The 19,616-nt window shown below is 57.5% G+C and overlaps 2 protein-coding genes across 4 annotated transcripts; both read right to left on the bottom strand.

Annotated features, from left to right (window-relative positions):
* Positions 1 to 71: 71 nt before the first annotated feature.
* PYCR3 (pyrroline-5-carboxylate reductase 3) lies at positions 72 to 5,259 on the bottom strand. Of its 3 annotated transcripts, none has more exons than XM_060611485.3 (6): positions 5,118 to 5,259; positions 3,299 to 3,363; positions 2,591 to 2,770; positions 2,056 to 2,268; positions 1,651 to 1,804; positions 72 to 1,470 (listed from the first exon to the last, which is right to left on the bottom strand). In XM_060611485.3, the coding sequence occupies exons 1-6, from the start codon at positions 5,215 to 5,217 to the stop codon at positions 1,178 to 1,180; spliced, it is 1,005 nt and encodes a 334-aa protein (XP_060467468.2). In that variant the 5' UTR covers positions 5,218 to 5,259; the 3' UTR covers positions 72 to 1,177. The 3 variants fall into 3 exon arrangements, with proteins under 3 accessions (XP_060467468.2, XP_060467470.1, XP_060467469.2); XM_060611487.3 differs by having other exon boundaries at positions 1,651 to 1,743; positions 5,118 to 5,257; XM_060611486.3 differs by lacking the exon at positions 5,118 to 5,259 and adding an exon at positions 4,763 to 5,045.
* Positions 5,260 to 8,482: 3,223 nt separating this feature from the next.
* GFUS (GDP-L-fucose synthase) lies at positions 8,483 to 13,480 on the bottom strand. Its single transcript, XM_060611488.3, has 11 exons — positions 13,373 to 13,480; positions 12,477 to 12,633; positions 12,047 to 12,161; positions 10,738 to 10,866; positions 10,587 to 10,660; positions 10,261 to 10,394; positions 10,084 to 10,148; positions 9,641 to 9,707; positions 9,399 to 9,478; positions 9,121 to 9,220; positions 8,483 to 8,835 (listed from the first exon to the last, which is right to left on the bottom strand). Exons 2-11 carry the CDS (start codon positions 12,620 to 12,622, stop codon positions 8,780 to 8,782), a joined length of 966 nt encoding a protein of 321 aa, XP_060467471.1. The 5' UTR covers positions 12,623 to 12,633; positions 13,373 to 13,480; the 3' UTR covers positions 8,483 to 8,779.
* Positions 13,481 to 19,616: the final 6,136 nt, after the last annotated feature.

Here is a 19,616-nt window from a genome sequence, read left to right on the forward strand (position 1 = left end):
TCAGCTCTGATGTACCTCTAAGCCCTTGGAATCTGTCTGGCTCTATCAGCCCAAGTATGGTCACTCAGTGCTACAGGACAGCAGCGTCTTTATTCCCATCTCAGAGAAGTCAGGTGTGGAAATGGCCTCAGGCTGACCCTCCTGACAGGCAGGAGGGCCAGTGTGCCAAGATGGAATGGGGCGGCGGGGGGGGGTGGAGGGCAGGAGCGAGAGCAGGGTGGGCACTGCTACAGTGGCGGGGGGGGGGGGGGGGTGCCACCAGGCCACCTACAGACGGGACTGATTTGCTCGTCTCGGCCTGCAGGTGGCACAATCAGCTAGCTCCACCCCGTGACTGGCACGGTGTCGGGAGGCCACTGGGGGAGGGGAGGGGAGCTCCAGCACTCCAGGGCCTGGCCGGGGGAGGCGGGTGGGCAGTGCGGGCAGCCCACCCTCCACCACAGGCCCCACAGCCTCAGTTCGGGACCTGGGTTCCCTGCCCTCCGGGCTGGTTGCTCCATTCAGGGACATGCCGAAGAGCCACGTCCTGCAGTTGAGGCCAGGCCACGAGACCCTCCAGGACAACCCATGGAAGGGTCATCAGGGCAGATCACCCAGATCCTGCCACTTGCCAGGAGCTCCGCAGGGGCAGGGGGCCCACGGCCAGCTGAAGCCAAGTCTCTGTCCCGCAGCTGGCCGGGCCACCCTCCCAGACCGCCCGTGGCCTGCTGCCAGCTGGAGCACTGCGGCCATCCTGCGGGGGCTCTGCTCGAGTGTCCCCAAGGGAAGGACCTGGGTGCAGGTCCTCCTCAGCCAGGGCAAGGACACCCAGCCCCGTTCTCTTCTTGGGGCCTGGCAGGGTCAGGGCCCAGCTCCCTGTGGGGAGCCCCACCTAATGGCAGGTCAACCTGGGGACGAGACGGATGTGGCTGGCTTCACTGCACAGAGCAAGTCTTTGTGCAGTCTCTGCGTCACCCCCCCAGCTGGTGGTGGTTACACGGCTGTCAGAAGCGCCCGCCCAGCTTCTCTGCTCCTGCCTCACGCAGCCAGCCCACCACGTCCCAACGCTCAGGCCCCCAGAACCCGGGCCACCCACGAAGGGGGCCCACCGCCACAGTGTTCTCTGCCCCATGGGGGTGGTTCCTACAGGTGAGGGGATTCCCCGCCTGCCAACCCCTCCGGTCCTGTCCTCATTTCCTCACGCAGGGATGGGGCAGCCCTGGGGATTCCTGCCTGGAGGGAGAGCTGCAGTGCCGGGAAGGGGCAGGGAAGGAGGGCCTGGGGGCGGCCACGGCCAGTGCCCGCTCCCTACTTCCCGCTCAGCTCCCTGGCCCGGCAGGTGGCAGCCTCCACGGCGCTCATGGTGGCCGCCCGCAGCCCGCCCCGCTCCAGCGCGTGGAGCCCATAGATGGTGGTGCCGCCCGGCGTGCACACGTCTGTCCGCAGCTGAGCCGGGTGCTGCCCCTTCTGCAGCAACAACTTGCCTGTGCCCTGGGGAGAGGGGCACCGGCGGTGACTCGAGGGAGGCTCAGTCCCACTGTGTAGCCTGCTCGGCCTGCCATCCCAGATCCTAACTCAGGCTTCCCGGGCCTGCTGTCTCCCTTCCCGCTGCTCTGCAGACACCCCAGCCTATCCCTCTTCACACAGTCCCTGGGGGCGGCCCTCACTCACCAGCAGGGTCTGGGCAGCAATGCGGTGGGCCAGGCCACTGGGCATGCCCATCTTGATGGCACCTTCGGCCAAGGCCTCGGAGAAGGCACACACCTGCAGCAGTGAGGGGTGGGGACTGACAAAGCTGACGCTCTCCCTGGATGAAGCACCCAGTCTGGAGAAAGCGTAGAACTTTCAGAAACAAGGCCCAGAGCACTGGCCACCAGTGCAGGAACCCGGTCTGAGGCTTGAGCCCAGGGCTCCGACTGGAGGAGTCCTGAGCCTCAAAGGTGGGGGAGAGCAGAGATACAGGCAGCTCGGGGATCAAGCCATGTGATCCCAAAGGCAGGGGTCACTGCAGGGACTTGAAAAGGCTCCGCTCTGTCAAGGGCCGGCCTGGGGGGCGGGGGATGAGACAACACTCACGAAGGCCACGCCGCTGCCACTGAGGCCGGTGTGGATGTCCACGTGGGCCTCAGGCACCTCCTCGCACTGCCCACAGGCCTCCAGCAGGGTCTGCAGGAGCTCGGCGTCGCTGTTTCCAGTGTGGCGGCCGCGGGCCATCACCATAGCGCCCTCTTGAACCACGCAGGGCAGATTGGGGGAGATCCGCAGCACCCGTGTGGCCGGTGGCAGCAGCTGGCCAGAGAGAGGCAGGGGTCAGGGAACGGGTGGGGTCGGCGCTGCCAGGCAGGCCCTCGCCTCCGCCAGCTGTGGGCTCCCCTCCCCGGGTCCTGGGCGCGGTGCCAGGAGGTGCCTGAACCTCAGGCCCCTCGGCCCCCTGGCCCCCTGTTCGGGCTGTCTGGAAGGCCAAGTGTCACATGTCTCGCCCATCCCGCCTCCCTAAAGGGCTAGAGTCAGGCTGGCACCAGTCTCGGATGGCAAGGGGTGGGAAGCAGAGCCTGGCCAGCAGAACTGACTCTGGGGGCAAAGCCTCACCTCCCACATAACCACCACTCACCTCCTCCAGGGTACTCAGAGAGATCCCGGCGGCCACAGACACCAAGATGTGCTCAGTGGTTACCACAGGGGCCACCTCTGCCAGGACAGCTGGCAGGACATGGGGCTTGGTGGCAAAGAAGACTAACCAGCAGTTCTGCACAACCTCCTGGTTGGAGTGGGTGGTCTGGCAGCCCAGAGCCTGCAGTGGGGACAGCGGGATCATGGCGGGGTGAAGTGCGGCAGCCTCCCAGACCATGGCCCTTCCTGCTAGAGGCCACCCTGCATCCCCAGGGGTCCCCAGGGATCTCTCCTCCCATTGCAAACGCCTGCACCAGCCCCCTCACAATGCCCAAGACTCACCCAGACCACGGGTTCTTGCTCAGGACCCAACCTGCACCTCACGGGCCTTGCTGATGTCAGGACCTCCTCACGCCCTCTGACCCCAGTGAGTGCCCACAACCATCTCTGCCCACCCCAATACACAGATACACGTGCACACACACACACGCCCCGTTACTCCACCCTTGCTCTCCACAACCTTGACTTTCCTTCCAGTCTTTGACCTCCTCTTTCCCCAACCCAGACAGTCTCAAAAGTTCAGCTAACTAAGCAGCATCCCCTTGCCCCCAGGAAGTGTCTCAGAGGAACAGGAGCCAAGAGCCACCATGAGCCCCCTCTCCCCCCCACCAGGATAGCCTCGACTCAGAAGAGCCGGGGACCAGCTCACCCGGAAGCGGCAGAGGTTCCTGTCGCTTGGTGCGCTGGCTAGTACGTGTTGAGCTTCGACTTTTCCTGGAGAGAAAGGCCAAGAGCAGAAGGGTCAGTGAGGAGGTGGGGTGGAAGGAAGGAACAGGGGCCAGCCTGGCCTGCCCCTCACCGAAGGGTCTCTCACACTCAGCCATGCCTGGGCCATCCTGGCCGCTGGCTGCCTGAGACTCTGTAAGAACCGAAGTGCGTGGCAGGGGTGTTCCACTCGGCCGGGACCAGGCAATCACGTCCATCCTGTGGTACTTGTCAGTCTCCACCACCCATTTGTGGCCGCGGCCGCAGGCCCCGCTAGACACAGGGGCCAGGAGCTTGCCTAGTCTCATGAGGACATGGATCTCAGGGGCCTATACCTCGAGGGACAGGAAGGCAGGGGAGGAGGGGTCCGTGGTGGGTAGGGAGGCCAAACAGGGGCAAGCTTCCGGCGGAGCTGGGGGTGTATCTGTGCTGGGATGTCCGAGCTGGGGCTAAGCACCCATTTGGTAGAAATCCTCTGCACCTGTCGGGTACAGGGCTGAGGAGATTCAGTTTCTGTAAGGTCTAACAGGAAGACAGAAGTGCACCCCACAACCCAAACACAAGGCCAGTTAGTCAGGACAATGACAAGTGCCATGCATTCCTACCACTACCGTGTTCAACACTGAATCTGCACCACCCTGGAAGGAAGGAGATACTGGCGGTTTTACAGGTAAAACACTTGAGAGTTTTGCAGTAAAGTATTTTCTGATGATTTTGACCCCACTGAACCTTGACTGTGGCTGAAGGGAGAAAGCCAGCCTATAGTCTACACGTAAAGGTTTCTAAATCCCGTGGAGTAAGTTTAGGACAGCATTATCATGCCTTGCTGCAAACCAGTGGTTCACCACCCGGGAAGTCTCTGCCCCTTTCCAACCCCAGGGGACTTGTGGCAACTGCTGGAGACAGTTTTGCCTCTCACAACAGGGGATGCTACTGACATCTAGTGGGAAGAGGCCAAGGATGCGGCTAAACACCCTACAATGTGAAGAATGGAGAATTATCCCACCCCAAATGTCCACAGTGCTGCGGAGGTTGTGAAAACCTGCAGCGCGCCGCCAGAGTAGAGCCGGCAAACAAACAGGAAACAGGAGGCTCAAAGGTCAAGCAACTGGACCCAGGCAGACCAGGTAGTTAGTAGGAGATCCCAGGCTCTAAGCTAGCGCTGTCCAAGAAAAATATCACTGAAGCCACGTAGAGAACTTCACACTTTCTAGTAGTCACATTAAACAAGTAAGGAAAATAGATGAAATCAATCGTAACATATTTGACTTAACACGATATAAAGAAAATGCTATTCTTCCAAAACTTCGTTTCAGTCAGCATTAAAAGTTACCAAAATATGTTACTTTCTCTTTTCTTGTGTGCTAAATCTTCCAAACCCGACGTAGATTTTATGCAATAAACTCACGCCACATCTCAACGCGAACCATCCACATTTCCATGGTGGGCGGTCTATGGCCCCATGTGGCTCCTGGCCAGTGCGGGGACAACCAACTCTAAGCCTCCTACGCGCAGCCGTCACCGCTGTGCTCACAGGGACGCAGGGTCCCCAGGAGCAGAGTCCGCCTTCCGCCCGGGCCCACGCCCGCCGGGCCGGACCCGCCCCGCTCCGCTTCCACGGTGCCCTCGCTCCTCGCCCAGGAGCTCTGCGGGATGCATCCCTCCACGCAGAGAAACCCTTCCCTCGCACAACCGGCCGGTGTCGGACGCCCGCTGGTCCCCAGGCCCAGGGACCCACGCGCCCCCACGCCCGAGGCCCCCACCTGCTCGAATGAAGCCCTGCGCGAGGGCCTCTGCCATACGCCCGGCGCCAACAAAGCCCACGCGTAACTGGTCCAGACCCGGGGCCGCCACCACCGCCATCTCGCCACCGCCCCGCCAGGCCTTGCTCCGCCCCACGCCCTCGGCCCCGCCAATGGGCTACGCCGCCCCGCCCTGTCCTTGTCTATTGGCTGCCTGGACTTCACGCCCCGCCCACTCCCTTCCGGGCTCTGCGCCCTACCGCTCGACTAGCATACTGCTCCAGTCCCTCCCCGCGCTGCTCATTAGTCCGGGAGAGCGGGGCGCTGCGGCTCCGGTGGGCGGGGCGCCGCGCCCCGTCTTCCACCGCGCGTTGGAGAGTCTGGCAGAAGCGCCGCGTCTGGCGAGGTGGATGAAGCTTCCGTGGCAGGATTCTGGGGGCCTGGTGTCGCCCAGATCCTGATCGGAGCTTGAGAGACTCCGTTCAGTGGCCAAGGGTTGGAAAAGGTGGGGGTTCCTCCGAGTCCTTCCGGAGGTCTGTGCCCTGGAGCGTGCCTGGTTGGGTGTCCCTCGCGTGAACGCCGCAGAGTCCGGGAAACCACTGGCGCTGGACAGTTTAGCTTCCAGGTGAAAGCATCGTCCTGATTCCGATGAAGGGCCCGGGCGGGCGAGGTCCTGACCCTGGCCAATCATTACGACATGTCAGGAGCTAGGGAGTGGAGCCCTACCAGCCTTAGGCCGCTTTCTCTGGGTGGCAGCCACGTTCTCAGGGGCACCCAGGTTCTCTCTTTGGAACCTGGGAGTGGACTCGGGTGGGGAAGGCAGGGCTGCCTGGCCAGGGCTTGTTGTCAGCCCCTGTCCAAGCTTCAGGTCCAGGTGACAGCATAACATTAGCACTGCCAGTGAAATGTGTGAATAGGGCATGCATTGACTGCATTAACGAAGTTCCTCCAGCCAGCCTGGATCTTGGTTTTCATGGGCCTCGCAGGTTGCTGCGATAAGGCAGGAGAGGTCTTCCTGAGGCCTGGCTCCCCAGCGGAGACCTGGCCCATCTTGCTGTTGGTCCTGGGGGAGATGGGAGTGCTTGGCCACCGCCAGGGCCCATGTTTGAAACTGATGGGAGAGTAGGGGTAGTAGTACTTGTTTTTCGTTTTTCGGTTTATTTATTTATTTTGAGAGAGAGAGAGAGAGTGAGCCTGGGGGAGGGGCAGAGAAGAGAGAATCTCAAGCAGGCTCCACGCTGTCAGCACAAAGCCCAACTCAGGAGTCGATCCCATGATCCTGGATCATGACCTGAGCTGAGATCAAGAGCAGGGTTCCTTTTTTTTTTTTTTATGTTTATTTTTGAGAGAGAGAACGCAAAAGGGGGAGGGGGAGAGAGAGGGAGACGACAGAATCTGAAGCAGGCTGCAGGCTCTGAGCTGTCAGCACAGAGCCTGACACGTGACTCAAGCTCATGAACCGTGAGATTGTGACCTGAGCCAAAGTCAGACGCTCAACCGACTGAGCCATCCAGGCACCCCTCAAGAGCCGGCCTCTTAACCAACTAAGCCCCCCCGGGTGTCCCAAATGCTTGTAATCTTTAATTGGCATGGGAAAAATAAAGCTTGGAGAGTGAAGATTGTAGTTTTTCTGTTTGAGACTGCATTTTAAAAACGTTTTAGGGCGCCTCACAGTTGGGCATCCAACTCTTGATTTCAGCTTGACTCCTGGTTTTGTCTGGGGTGGTGATCCAAGGCCACGGGATCAGACTCCACACCTAGTGTGGAACCTGCTTGAGATTCTCGCTCTTTCCCTCTGCCCCTCCCCGCACGTATGCTCTCTCTCTCTCTAAAGTAAGTAAAATTTTAAAAAATGTTTGGTTACTCTGAACTCTACTTTGACACATTCTAAACTCTTCAACAATGAAATCCCCTCATTCACTCAGCACTGCCCCTGCAGGGTGTGAGTCCTGCTCCGAGGAAAGCCATGGAGCAGCAGACTGGGCCGCAGAACCCCTACCTTGAGGACTTGTTCTGGCTGGGGACGCAGCCCCTCTGTGATGCGCATGCACACACACACACACACACACACACACACACACACACACACAGAACAGTGCAGACGATGGCTCAGGACACACAGCCACTCTTTGTGTCCTGCCAGGTGTGTGCAGGTCTCTGCTCTGCAGGGGCCTCCCTCTGTATGTGCGCACGTGGCTGGCTCAAGCTCCATCTCAGGCACCACCCCCTCCCTGAACTCCTGAGCAGAGCCTTCTTTGTTCACAAGGGCTGGAGCCCAGGGAATACAGGGCTGACCCACGTCCTAGAGCTCAAGTACTGGGGGGAGGAGCAGGCTCCCAGGTGCTCCCAGACCAGCACACAGGAGTCCCACAGCAGAGTGAGCACTCAGAGAAAGGAACACCTCAACTGAGGCCTAAAAGGTGGACAGGCACTGACATGAGGGTCCTGGGCCAGCCCCAGCAGGGCTCTGTGGGATAAACACACAGCCTGCTGGAGAAGGGGTGGGGACAAATGCCATGGAAGACCAGCTAGGTACAGGGACAGAGGTGAGAATTTGTGTGCCTGGCACTGAGAAGACAGCCAATACTGCCTGAACAGAGGGAGGAATTAACATGGCAGGCACATCTGGGGTCAGAAGGAAGCTGGGGGCCACCTGCATGAGGATGGCCAAGGGTGACCCAGGAGAGAGGGGACCTGAGAGGAGGCGGGCCCAAAGCCAGGGAAGGTGTCTGGGTCCTGGGCTAGGCAGTACTGAGGGTTTTCAAGTTGGGTACTCCTGGGTCCACACCCCAGCACTGACTGGCTGGCTGGGGGACTCTGCTCTATTCCTGCTGAGAATGGGGAGGCCTGAGCTGCTCTCCCCTACCCACCTTTGTGACAGGCCCTCCTTTGTGACACCTTTGCTACTGTCCAGGGAGAAGGTCGGGCCAAGCCCCATCACAAGCTGCGACCTGATGGCTAGGGAGATGAGGGGCCAGGCCTGGCTCAGCTCTCTCTTGGGGTCCCAATCACCACCCTCCCCTTGGATCCATCCAGATGCCTACTCAGCCTGTCCAACTCCAGAACAACCTCATGCCCCAGGGTCCTGGGGCAAACAGGCAGGCCCCGGGAGTTCAGGCCACCCGGGCCTGCATATGACCTCATGTGGAAAGGCTAAGCGGTGGCCACAGCACCAGCTGGGACCACTAACAGGTGCTCTGCCCTGCACCCCCACCACTCGACTGTCCACTGCCTCCGCCCTGCAGCCTACCCAGGTCCAGCTGGCCACCCTGGCCCAGCAGCTTTCCGAGGAACCAGCAGGTGAATGGTGGGTCCTGGGGCCAGCCAGGCGCAGGGAGGCAGTGCCCATGGTGGGAGGGACACAGCTGGCACAGAGCTGCTGGGGGTAGGCCTGGGAAAATAGACTTTATTGGCTCCCAGGGAATGGGAGAGCAGGATCAGAAGTGGACACACTCAGGACCCAGAGACCGGCATTGGGGAGCAAGGTGCCGGGCCTGGCCAGGCCTTGGTTTCCCTGAGGACAGACACGAATGGTGGCCTCACTGCACAGCTGCTCAGAGCCGCCCTGGCAGAGGGGTGAGAATGTGGCCCCCCGGCTGGCAGTGCCCTTGGCTCCCGGCACGGTCTGAGGGTGTCATCTCTGGGGCTTCGGGGGCAGCCGGCACCTGCTCCCACACCGTGCTTCACTTCCGGGCCTGTTCGTAGTTGTGGGTAAACCAGGCACAGGTCTCCTTCACAGCTGCAGAGGTGGGCGGGTGACAGGTGGTGGCAGGTGAGGGCCGAGGCTGCGCTGACCTCCACTGGAGGAGATGCGGAGGGTGGAGACCCCAGGACACCGGCAGTCACCCCTTCTGGGTCCTGCCTCCCCGACAAGGGTTTGGACGCCAAATCTACAGGGTGTCTTCAGCTCCAAGCAAGGAAGCCACTGCTTAAGGAGGGGCAGGAGTGACCCAAAGCCAAGAAGGAGGGGCTGGGAGGTCCCGAGGGATGGGGTAGGAGAGCCACGGGAGGGCCAGGGGCTCACCCTGCTTGAAGGGTGTAAACCGGAAGTCGGGCAAGTAGGTCCGAAGCTTGCCGTTACTGGCCGTCTTCTTGAACTGCCCATCTGACTTGCTTGTATCAAACTAGGTGCCCAGTCAAGGCCACAGCACAAGGGGCACCCACCCCACCAGCCTGCCCTTGAACCTGCCTTTCCCAGGGGAGCTTTGGGGACAGAAGAGCGCCCCTCCTCTCCAGCCGCCAGGCGAGAGCCATTCTGCATGCATCAGCCCCACAGCGTCCTGCCCCAGAGCCAAAGGATACAGTGACCTCCCCGCGGAAGTCCATGGCCTCCACCACGGCTTCGGCTGCCTCCTGGATAGAGACCTCCTCCTCCTCGCCCACTGTGGGGAGCGGGGGGGGACCAACAGCCAGGTGAGGCCTCCTCCACCCGGCCTTGCAGCTACCCAGCCCCCCGCCATACTCCCATTCCCAGCCCCAGCTGCCCTCGGCACAGACGTGGGTTCTGCCCCGGGGCAGGGGCAGTGGGGCCACAGGGTGCCCACCTGACAGGATGATGGGTTCCACCTCATCGTACTCCCGCAGGACCCAGATGAAGAGCCGAGCCAGGTCCTGGAAGTCAGACAGGGTCAAAGGACACAAGTCACGGCCACCTGGAGCCACAGGCCACCTCTCTCGGGTGGCCCTGTTCGGTGAGGGCACAGCCTGGGCTCCCCGGGGGGGAGGTCTCTCCCTTTGGGCAGCTTAGCCACCCCAGCCTACCTGACAGAGAGAGTCTTATCTTTCACTGAGCTCAGAGCTGCACCCAGCAACTCCCATGGGGCCAGGCACCTATAGGGACCCAGCGAGGACCAGTGGCTGCTGCTCCAGAGGCTCAGCCTGGACCCTCACTCCTTTCTGGGGCTCCCTCACACTATGGCCTTCCCACAGCCAGCATGGCAGGCCAGGGAACGTTCTAGTAGAGAGCTAGGCCCAGTCCTGCACAAACCAGTGAGTAGATGAACTGCCTCCGTGGCTTGCCAGTGCCCCACACCGTCAGGGCTGAGCCGCTGCCTGCAGATTCAGGGAGGGGGCAGGTGTCAGAGGGGACTCCACCAGCCACCCCCCAGACTCTCCCCACCCCCCCCCCCCCCCCCCCCCCGGACCTCACCAAGCAGGCACTCACTCTTAGCCAGGTGCACCTTGTGGATGAGGCCGGGCAGCACGTGGCCGTCCTCGATGTTGAAGTTGTCGTGGGGCCCGAAGACGTTGGTTGGGATGACGGCGGTAAAAGTGCAGCCGTGCTGCTGGAAGTAGGCCCTGCAGGGTCACATTGTCTCTTGCGGCGCTCGCCTGGGACCGCTGACCCCACCACACCCGCCCTGGCCTCTGAGGGGGGGGAAGCCGAGGCCCGCAAAGAGAGGGCACGATGCTTGGGAGCTGTGCCAAGGTACCCACTGGGCCCTCCTCCCTTTTCCTGTCCGGCCTCAGCCGGGCCAGCGGGCGGACGACCTGTTCTGCACGTCGATCATCCTCTTGGCGTAGGAGTAGCCAAAATTGCTGTTGTGCGGAGGCCCATTGTGGATCTAGGGGAGCAGAGGAAGGCTTTGCTTTCCTGGCCCCGCCCCCACTGGCCCCGCCCCCCGTTGGCCCCGCCCCTCACCATAGTCTCGTCAATAGGGTAGGTGGTCTTGTCCGGGAAGATGCAGGTAGACAGGCAGGAGACCACCTTGCGCACGCCCACCTCGAAGGCCGAGTGCAGGACGTTGTCGTTGATGTGAATGTTTTTCCTCTGGCGTGGGGGTGAGGGGGGTGGGCAGGGCAGATTCAAGCCCCTCTGAATCTGCTGGCAGGACCCCAGCCCTTACCTGCTCCTCCAGGGACAGAAGCAGGACACACCCTGGCCCCTCCCACGAAGGCAGCACCTGAGCCAGTTTATCCTAACTGCTCCTGGGGACAAGGCTAGACCTCCCAGCGTAGACCTCCCAGCAACCATGCCCCCTCTGGGCCTGTTACATCCTAGGCAGGCAGTCCTTTGACCCCCCCCTCCCCACCCTTGGGGCCGTGGGGTGGGGCCGGCTGGAGGAGAGGACCACATTCCCTAGCTCAGGGCTGGGCCTCACCCTCACAGGCTGCTGAGGGCAGGCCCGATCTAGCCCCCAACAAGGGTGGAGACAAGGGGCCCCTCCACTCCCCTAGCCCAAGGAGACTACCCAACTTTATCAGCCGGTAGCAGTGAAGCTTTGAGCAGCCCCACCCCTCCCCAGACCCCACTTTCCCCAGACCCTGGGATGAGACTGGGCATGAGATGGCCCAGACATTTGGAGGTGGAGAGGCTTCGACCAGGCGGCTTTCTTGGATGACTGGCCTGAGACAAGGAAAGCCCTGGGGTGGGGCGCCCCGGGGCAGAATCTGATCTGAGCCTCTGCCATCCCTGCGCCATAAAGACCAGATGCCCAGCAATGGTGGGTCCAAGCCTCAGGGGCGCAGCCTGGCAGGAGCAGGGCTGTAGGCAGAACCTTGCTCCCCTCCTGCCCCTTCCACCACATCCCAGGCCCCCAGGTCAGACACCTCAGGCCCTGAGCCCAGCTCACACCTCTGTGCCCCAGAATGCATGGTGGGCCTGGTTCAGCGCAGCTGGACCAGAGATCCTGGGAGCAGAAGGGTCTAGAGACCTGGGGGGGCTCAGCGGGTAGAAACCAACCCTATCGAAGTCAAACAGCGAAGGCTGGCTACTCTCAGTTCCTCCAACCCACAGTCAACTCCATGGCTTTTCCCGTGGGGCCAAATGCCCCCACCCACCTGTACGCCCATCTGCCTCCAAAGCGAGTGTGGGTCACCGGGGACCCCATGGGGACTTGCCCCCACCAGGCTGTGCCAAGCCCTGACCCTCAGGGACTTCCTGGGGCCGACAAATGAGCATGAAAAGCCAACAAGAAGTTCCCAGTGCTCCACGGGGCCCTCTCACTTACCCAGAAGTCCAAGTTGTATTTGATATTCCGGAACAGGCCCCCCACCATTGCAGCAAGGTGGATGACATGTGTGGGCCGGACCTTTTCAAACAGGGCTCGGGTCTGTGCAGCATCCCTGGGAGGAGCCGGGGAAGAAACTAGCACCCTGGGGGTGGGGTAACGGGGGCAGGAGTAGACAGGGCTGATGGCAGGAAAGGCTGCCACAAAGGAAAGTGGCCCGTGCAGGCGCTGGCCGGTATGAGGGTGTGGACCTCCAGAAGAGATAGGAGGATGTTTGCCTAGGAACAGAGCTGCACACACCCGAGCCAGGCCAGACACCCGGCAGGGAGGACCCGGACCGGAGGCTACCAGGCTCAGGGACAGGCCTGGCCTGGAGCTCTGGGTCTAGAGAGGGTGTGGGTGAGTGTGCTCCAGGGATGGGTCCACTTACGTGAGGTCAGCATCCTTGGAGGAGACGAACACCCAGTCCTCTCCAGGCAGCCCAGCTCCATCTGCTACCACCTCTTGGATGGCTCTGCCCACCAGCCCAGAGCCACCTGTCACTAGGATTCGCACTGACCCCCCAGGCTCACTCATGTCGGCTGCACCTGTGGGGGCAAATGGTGGGAGGCATATGGAGCCCCACTCCCTGGAGATGTCCCTGCGTGGGGCACTGCCCTTGGTTAGCACTGGGCCCCAGGGCAACTGTCCAAAGGCTAGACCGGGGTTTCCTGGGGCCACTGGGACAGGATGAGACCCGCAGGGGAGGAGAGAGAGCCTGCTGGGGACCACCCGAGTCTCCCCCTCCCCGCCCCATTCCCTAGGAAGCCTTCTGCCTAGAAGCTCACAGGCCATAGACAAGGAAGAGGAGAGCCCGTGTTTGCAGTCCGGTGCCCAGTGGCAGCCAGCTGCTCCAGGAGAGCCTCTGCCAGCCTAGTTCCTCCTAGGCAGGTGGCACTTCCGGCTCAGAACTGGACAAGCCTCGGGGCGCCACCACCCTCAAGAACCCTAGCCTAGGGGCTGGAAATCTGCTCGGACTCCTACAGGACGGCTCTGACCCAGCTGCAGGGCCTGATGGCCGGCATCAACCGGAGGGGATACTGCCGCGACATCGGCTGCTCCCGACCGCGCCTACAGTCCAGCAGCAGGTCGGTGGGGAAACACCACCGCGGCCGGGACTCCTCCCACGCCCCGTTCCTCTCCCAGATCCCCGGGACACCTCCACGCCCTCGGAGTCCCCACACCCCTCAGGGTTCTGCGGCTGTCACGGAACATCGAGAGCCGGAGCCGCAGCTCGCCACGCCGGGTCCCCGCCGGGATCCTCGGCGCCGCCGCGCGGCGTCTCACCTGTGCACGGCCCCACCTGCCCGTCGCCCGAAGAGCGGCTTCCGGCAGCGGATTGAGCGTCCAGCCGCGTGCAGGGGCCAGGTGGAGGGGGCGGAACCGGGAGGGACCCGGCGGGCACTCCCGCGGCACTCTGGGAAATGCAGTCCCGGGGGCGCCCCGGGCGCTGCCGGGAAGTGGAGTCCGGGAACGCGCAGCCGCCTGGGAAATGTAGTTCTCGGTGCTCCGCCTCCCCGAGGCCTCAGGGGGGTACCGGACAGAGAGACCCCGTTTGCTCCGCCGGGGCGGGTGGGTGGTGGGAGAGCCGCGGAGGCCGCGTGTACGCGGAAACTCCGCAGCATCAGAAAGGGGGAGCGGCAGGCGCCCGGCCGCGGTTGCAGGACAGCGACCGGCCGCGGGCCGGCCTCCGGGGCTGAGGCGCGAGCTGCGGGGTCCGAAGGGCAGACCGCGGCCGGCGCGCTGGCCGGCGCCGTCCTTCGAGCGCCGCGGGGACGGGCGGGTCTCGGACGTCCGGGTATCGGGGTGAGAGGTCGCGTGGAGGCCCTCTCGCTAAATGCAGATATGTAACAGCAACCGACCTTGCTAACACACTGGCAAACAGAATGTGCTGTGCCCTCCGACCTTGACAACATATTATTATGAAAATATATTCCATTTAAAAAACATCCATAAATTTGGGGGCACTTGGGTGGCTCACTGGGTTAGGCTGGCTCAGGTCATGATCTTATGGTTCCCCGGTTGGAGGCCCACCTCCGGCTCTGCGCTGACAGCGGGGAACCTGCTCCGGATACTCGCGCGCTCTCTCGCTCTCTCTCTGCCCCTCCCCTGCTCCTCTCTCTCTGTCTCTCCCTTGCACGTGCTTTTTTTTCTGTCTCTCTCTCAAAATAAATAAACTTTAAAAATAAACAAATTTTATATACCTAGAAGTCAAGAAACTATCAGAGACGGACGAATAATTAGCACTGCTAATGGGGCGCCTGGGTGGCCCAGTCCGTTGAGCTTGGACCCCAGCTCAGGTCACCATCTCGAGGATCGCTCTGCTGTCAGCCTGTCAGTGCAGAGCCGGGAGCCCGTTTCAGATCCTCTGTCTCTCTCTCTGTCCCTCCCCCACTTGCGCTCTCCCAAAAATAAAAAAAAATTAAAAAAAAAAACAAAACATACCGCACTTCCCACACTGCTGCATAGTCATCCTATATAATTTAGTTTTCTTGTCTGCATTTCACCAGTTACTAAGTCAGATGTTATAATCAAAATTTGTCACATAATTTGTATTCTTTTGACCACAATGCCACATCAGACGGTCTTTCCTAAGTCTTTGTAGTTTTCTGGTTTTGTTTTTTTGTTTTTTAGTTTGCTTCGATTTGGAGAAACTGCTTTGCTGAGGCCTTAGCAGCTGGAATTGACAAGAAAAATCCATAAAGCAGTATTTAGATTCAGAAATGGACCGAGGATTTTTACATATCACACTCCCATACTCTAAGAGGGTTGCATATGGTAATGTATTGGTATTGCAGAAAATGCTAGCAAATGCTTTAATTCAGATTTAAAATCGTCCCCCGCTACGGAGTGTCATTTACTATCACAGCAATGCAATATTTCGTAAGCTCTTTCACATTTTCTGATGCTGGAATATTATAAAGAAGACAAAAAATAGCAAATGACATCCAATTTACAATTCTTTAAAAAAAAAAAAATAATGTTTATTCATCGTTGAGACACAGACAGAGACAGAGTGTGAGCGGCCAGGGGGCAGAGAGAGAAGGAAACGGAATCCGAAGCAGGCTCCAGGCTCTGAGCTGTCAGCACAGAGCCCAATGCAGGGGCTTGAACTCCTGAACCGTGAGATCGTGACCTGAGCTGAAATTGGACGCTCAACTGACTGAGCCTCCCAGGGCACCCCTATTTACAACTCTTCTTGGTAGTATAGTTTCATCTGTAACAATCAGAAAATCATTTCTACTAAAATTACATTTGGGCTTATTTTTGTGAGAATGTTCTCCTTGGTGGTCATGCAAACATTTTTGTTTCTCGTTGTTTCCATTTCACATATTTATGGGAATGTAACTCTTGTGTGTTTCATGTTCTGTTTCTGTCAGTTTAGAAAAACACTTTCTCTAAAAGTAAACAATCCATTTTAAAATTCCGTTTGAAAGTGGAATTATCAACCTTAGCTCTCTTTAGGGTTTGGTCAGCTTTACAAATATCAGAAACAACCAATAACAGTTCATATCAAATTGCTGAGGCAGCACGAATTCAAAACTGATCTTTTCTAGGAAAGACAGTCAGTTCTTGTGAGCACCTTTTGTGTGCCTTCTCTCTTAGAGCTTCCACATCTGTTCAACGCCAAACCTAATTCCTTTAGTGTTTAGCCCCAGATCCCGGGATGTGTCTTAGGCAGGGAGAGATTCAAGGTCAAAATCGATCCATATTTCATCAAGGTGTTCTATCTCTGGGCTAAATCAAAAAACACCCTGATTTTGAGTTATTTTAAGGAGTATTAACAGCACGACTGAGGCCACACCTCAAGCACAGATAAAACGATGCTCCATAGATGACACAGTAATACATCTAGTTTTCCAGCCTAAGTTCTGGCTGGTTCACCTTTTTCTATACTAACCATTTTATTTCCATTTTCTTAGGTTTGCCTTCAACAATCTTTTAAATCCGTGCATATGATTCAAGGTTTTTTATTTTTATTTTTAATTTTTTTAACATTTATTTTTGAGAACCAGAGAGAGAGCATGAGTGGGGGAAGAACAGAGAGAAAGGGAGATAGAGAATCTGAAGCAGGCTCCAGGCTCTGAGCTGTCAGCACAGAGTCCAACGTGGGGCTCGAACCCGTGAACCCTGAGATCAGGACCTGAGCCGAAGTCAGATGTTTGAGCCCCAGGTGCCCCCAAATTCAAGGTTTAAAAAAAAAAAAAAAGCTTTTCACTTAAGTCAAAACCTGAGCCACTTCAAAATGAGTAAAATCAGTGAAATACTTATCAAGTTTTCATTTTCATTTTTGGAAGTTCATCATTATAGATAATACACATTGGTTGTTGGGGTGTCTGGGTGGCTCAGTTGGTTAAGTATCAGACTCTTGATTTCAGCTCAGGTCATGATCTTACAGTTTGTGAGTTCAAGTCCCAAGTTGGGCTCTATGCTGACAGCATGGAGACTGCTTGGATTCTCTCTCTCCCTCTCTCTCTGCCCCTCCCCTGCTTTCTGTCTCTCTCTCTCTCTCTCTCTCAAAAATAAAAAAAAAATTTTTTTTTGAAGAGCAGGATATCTGTGGGTTGTACAGGGGAAGTTGAATGGTGGAGGCACTTAGGTAAGGAAAAAGGTAAACTAGCGAGTCAGATCTTTCTTGCTTTCCTTCCTGTTCCAATCTGGGATTTTAAGAGTACCCAGAAATTAATGCAGGATTTGCAATAGTGGCTGAGGAATATTTTGCAACATCAATTCATATTTGTCTTAAATCTACATATATGTACGCATAGATGAAACACGCATTTGACTTAAGGAAAGGACTGGGAACAAGCAAAATACGGTTTTAGGGATTGATTTAAAAAATTATTGAGGGCAAGTAGATACCACTGGCACCGATATGGTTGGAGAAAATAAAAGTGAACGAGCCAGAAATGTTGGCCAGAAAAGCAGGAGCATTTTTTGTGCGACATGTCATGTCACAGGGAGACCTGACTTTAACTGTACTGATCATGATGACATTCTCTAGATCAAACACAGTATTTTCTGGATCTGCCCAAAGCTGAAACGTCTTGGAAAACCACATCACATTTAACCTTGTCATCAGCCTTGGACATGTGATAGGAGTGCTGACTATGGGCTTCACATATATTTAATTTAGATACTGGAAGGCCGAAGACCTAAGCAAGACAGCGGAAAGTTCCCAAAGAGCAAATCATGGTCCCAACTGGCAAACAGAGTTACTTTTTTTTTTTTTTTTTACCTTTTTTTTATGTTTATTTATTTCTGAGACAGAGCATGAGTGGGGGAGGAGCAGAGACAGAGGGAGACAGAATCGGAAGCAGGCTCCAGGCTCTGAGCTGTCAGCACAGAGCCTGACACGGGGCTTGAACTCGGGAACGGTGAGATCATGGCAGAAGCCGAAATCAGACGCCCGACCAACTGAGCCACCCAGGCACCCCAATCTTGTCCATGTTTTAAGAGAGCCAGTCCTGTCTCCACTCAGGTATCTGTGAGGCCTTGTCCTCCGGGAAGCTTTCCTTGCCTTGCTGAGGGGCCCAGGGGCACAGCCCCTTTTCGAACTTCTGATTGTTACAATTCCCTGTGAATCCTCTGCTCCCAGCATCTCACCCCTTGTGAATATCGTCCTTCCTCAACTTCCTTCAGATTTTCTTTTGCTTCCAAAACCTTGCTCTGGCTGGGCTATTATGATAGTCATCACAACCCAGACGTGGGCTTAGGGTCCACCTTGCAATGCAGGGAGGGGGCAGCTGCCAGCCGCTAAGCAGAGGGTGGGTCTCTGAGGCAGCGTGACTGGTCCCCTTCCATGGCGTTTCTCATCTGCCACTAAGTTCTCATGGCAACGAGGGCTCTGCAGCCAGACTCCAGCATCAGAGAGCTAGTCTGGGGGGGCGGGGGGGGCAACAGGAATTAACTCCCGCAGGAGCCTGGTGAGCAGAGGCGGGTGGCCCTCCCACAGTGCTAACCCCCCAGGCATCCTCACAGTGTCCTTCCTGGGAGCCGGGCCTGTAAGAGAAGCCATGCAACCCCAGCGAGGTTTTGGATGGAATTGAGATTAAGCATATGCTGTTTCTTGGGCGCCTGTGCTGGGTGAAGGTGGCATTTCTGGAGGCCTCAGCCAGGACAGCCCCCACTGCCCCTGCAGATCCAGGAAAGGCTCTACTCCCAGCCAGCCTCCCTCTCCTCTGCGGGGAGCCCAGGGTCCCACTGACCAGCCCTGCTTCACGGGTCCCCCAGGCCTGTGCTGAAGGTTGGGAGAGGTCTGGCTCTGCTCTGACCCCTTAGCTTCAACATCATCCTATTTCTAAGTCTCTTTGAATTCTTTTGAAGTCATCTCTACCCCCAACGTGGAGCTAGAACTCATGACCCTGAGATCGAGAGCCACATGCTCTATAGACCAAGCCGGCCAGCCAGGCGCTCCCTAAATCTTTTTTTTTGTTTGTTTTTAAGTTTATTTATTTTGAGAGGGAGGGAGAGAGTTTCAAGCAGGCTCCTTGCTGTCAGCACAGTGCCCAGTGTAGGGGTTGAACCCACGCAACTGTGAGATCATGACCTGAGCCGAAATGAGGAGTCAGATGCTGAACTGACTGAGCCACACAGGCACCCCCCCGCCCCCGCCAAGTCTCAAATAGGGATGGGGGCGGGGCTTCTGTGCAGTCCTCCTTTGCTGGCCAGCTGACAACCTGCATCGCGTGATTACATTGTGTGTAACCTCCTACGTATCACGAGGCCATCACTTCAAAGTTTACTCACACACCTCCACTCACTGTGGCTGCAACACTCATTTCTTTTTTTTTTTTTTTTTTTTTTTTTTGAGAGAGAGAGAGAGTGCGTGGGGGGAGGGCAAAGGGAGAGAGAGAATTCCATGCGAGCTCCGTGCTCAGCGCAGACCAGGATGTGGGGCTTGATCTCATGACCACAAGGTCGTCACCTGAGCTGAAATCAAGAGTTGGAAGCCCAACCGACTGAGCCCCCCCAGGCGCCCGTCGTGTCTTTTCAATACAATTACTCTCAAGACACTTTTCTCCGACAGGACAGTGTGTACAAGGGCAGGGTGTTTAACTCACTTTATGGGGAAACTGGCTCACCATATGGAAAAGACTCAGATTCCAACATCTCATCATATTCAGAAATAAACTCCAGATGGCTGGAAGACCTAAGCATGGAAAGTAAAAGCGTTAAACCTCCCTGAGAATAGGGGCACCCAGCCAGCTCAGTCAGTGGAGCCAGCGACTCTTGACCTTGGGTTGTAAGTTCGAGCCCCACGTGTGTGTAGAGAGTACTTCAAAATCTTAAAAAACAAAAACAAAAACAAAAACCCTCTCTGAGAGGAACGGACAGTGAACATCACAAAGGAAAAGAGACCCCAGGGCACCAGGGTTAGTGAAGGGCACACAGAACTGTGGGAAAATAAAGGCAATACGTTTGCAGTACACGTAGCAGGCACATGATTTGTATCCACCCTAAAAAGCTCCTAGTCGCAAGGAAAGAGACAAGCTCAGCGGAAAAGCGGGCCAAGGTCATTTTAGTCCGT

This window comes from Panthera onca, chromosome F2 (genome assembly GCF_046562875.1).
Source record: "Panthera onca isolate mPanOnc1 chromosome F2, mPanOnc1 haplotype 2, whole genome shotgun sequence".
In the NCBI taxonomy this organism is placed as follows: domain Eukaryota; kingdom Metazoa; phylum Chordata; class Mammalia; order Carnivora; family Felidae; genus Panthera; species Panthera onca.

Bases quoted from the DNA above. Each gene is read 5' to 3' on its own strand.
- GFUS (XM_060611488.3), bottom strand. From the start codon at position 12,622: ATGAGTGAGCCTGGGGGGTCAGTGCGAATCCTAGTGACAGGTGGCTCT. The intron at 10,867-12,046 runs GTAAGTGAGAGG...CCCCCACGCCAG, and splicing joins AATACAACTTGGACTTCTGG to AGGAAAAACATTCACATCAA. The intron at 9,221-9,398 runs GTATCCTTTGGC...CTGGGCACCTAG, and splicing joins ACTTCCGCGGGGAGGTCACT to TTTGATACAAGCAAGTCAGA.
- PYCR3 (XM_060611485.3), bottom strand. From the start codon at position 5,217: ATGGCGGTGGTGGCGGCCCCGGGTCTGGACCAGTTACGCGTGGGCTTT. The intron at 3,364-5,117 runs GTGGGGGCCTCG...CTTTCTCTCCAG, and splicing joins GCAGGGCTTCATTCGAGCAG to GAAAAGTCGAAGCTCAACAC. The intron at 1,471-1,650 runs GTGAGTGAGGGC...CCCTCTCCCCAG, and splicing joins TTGCTGCCCAGACCCTGCTG to GGCACAGGCAAGTTGTTGCT.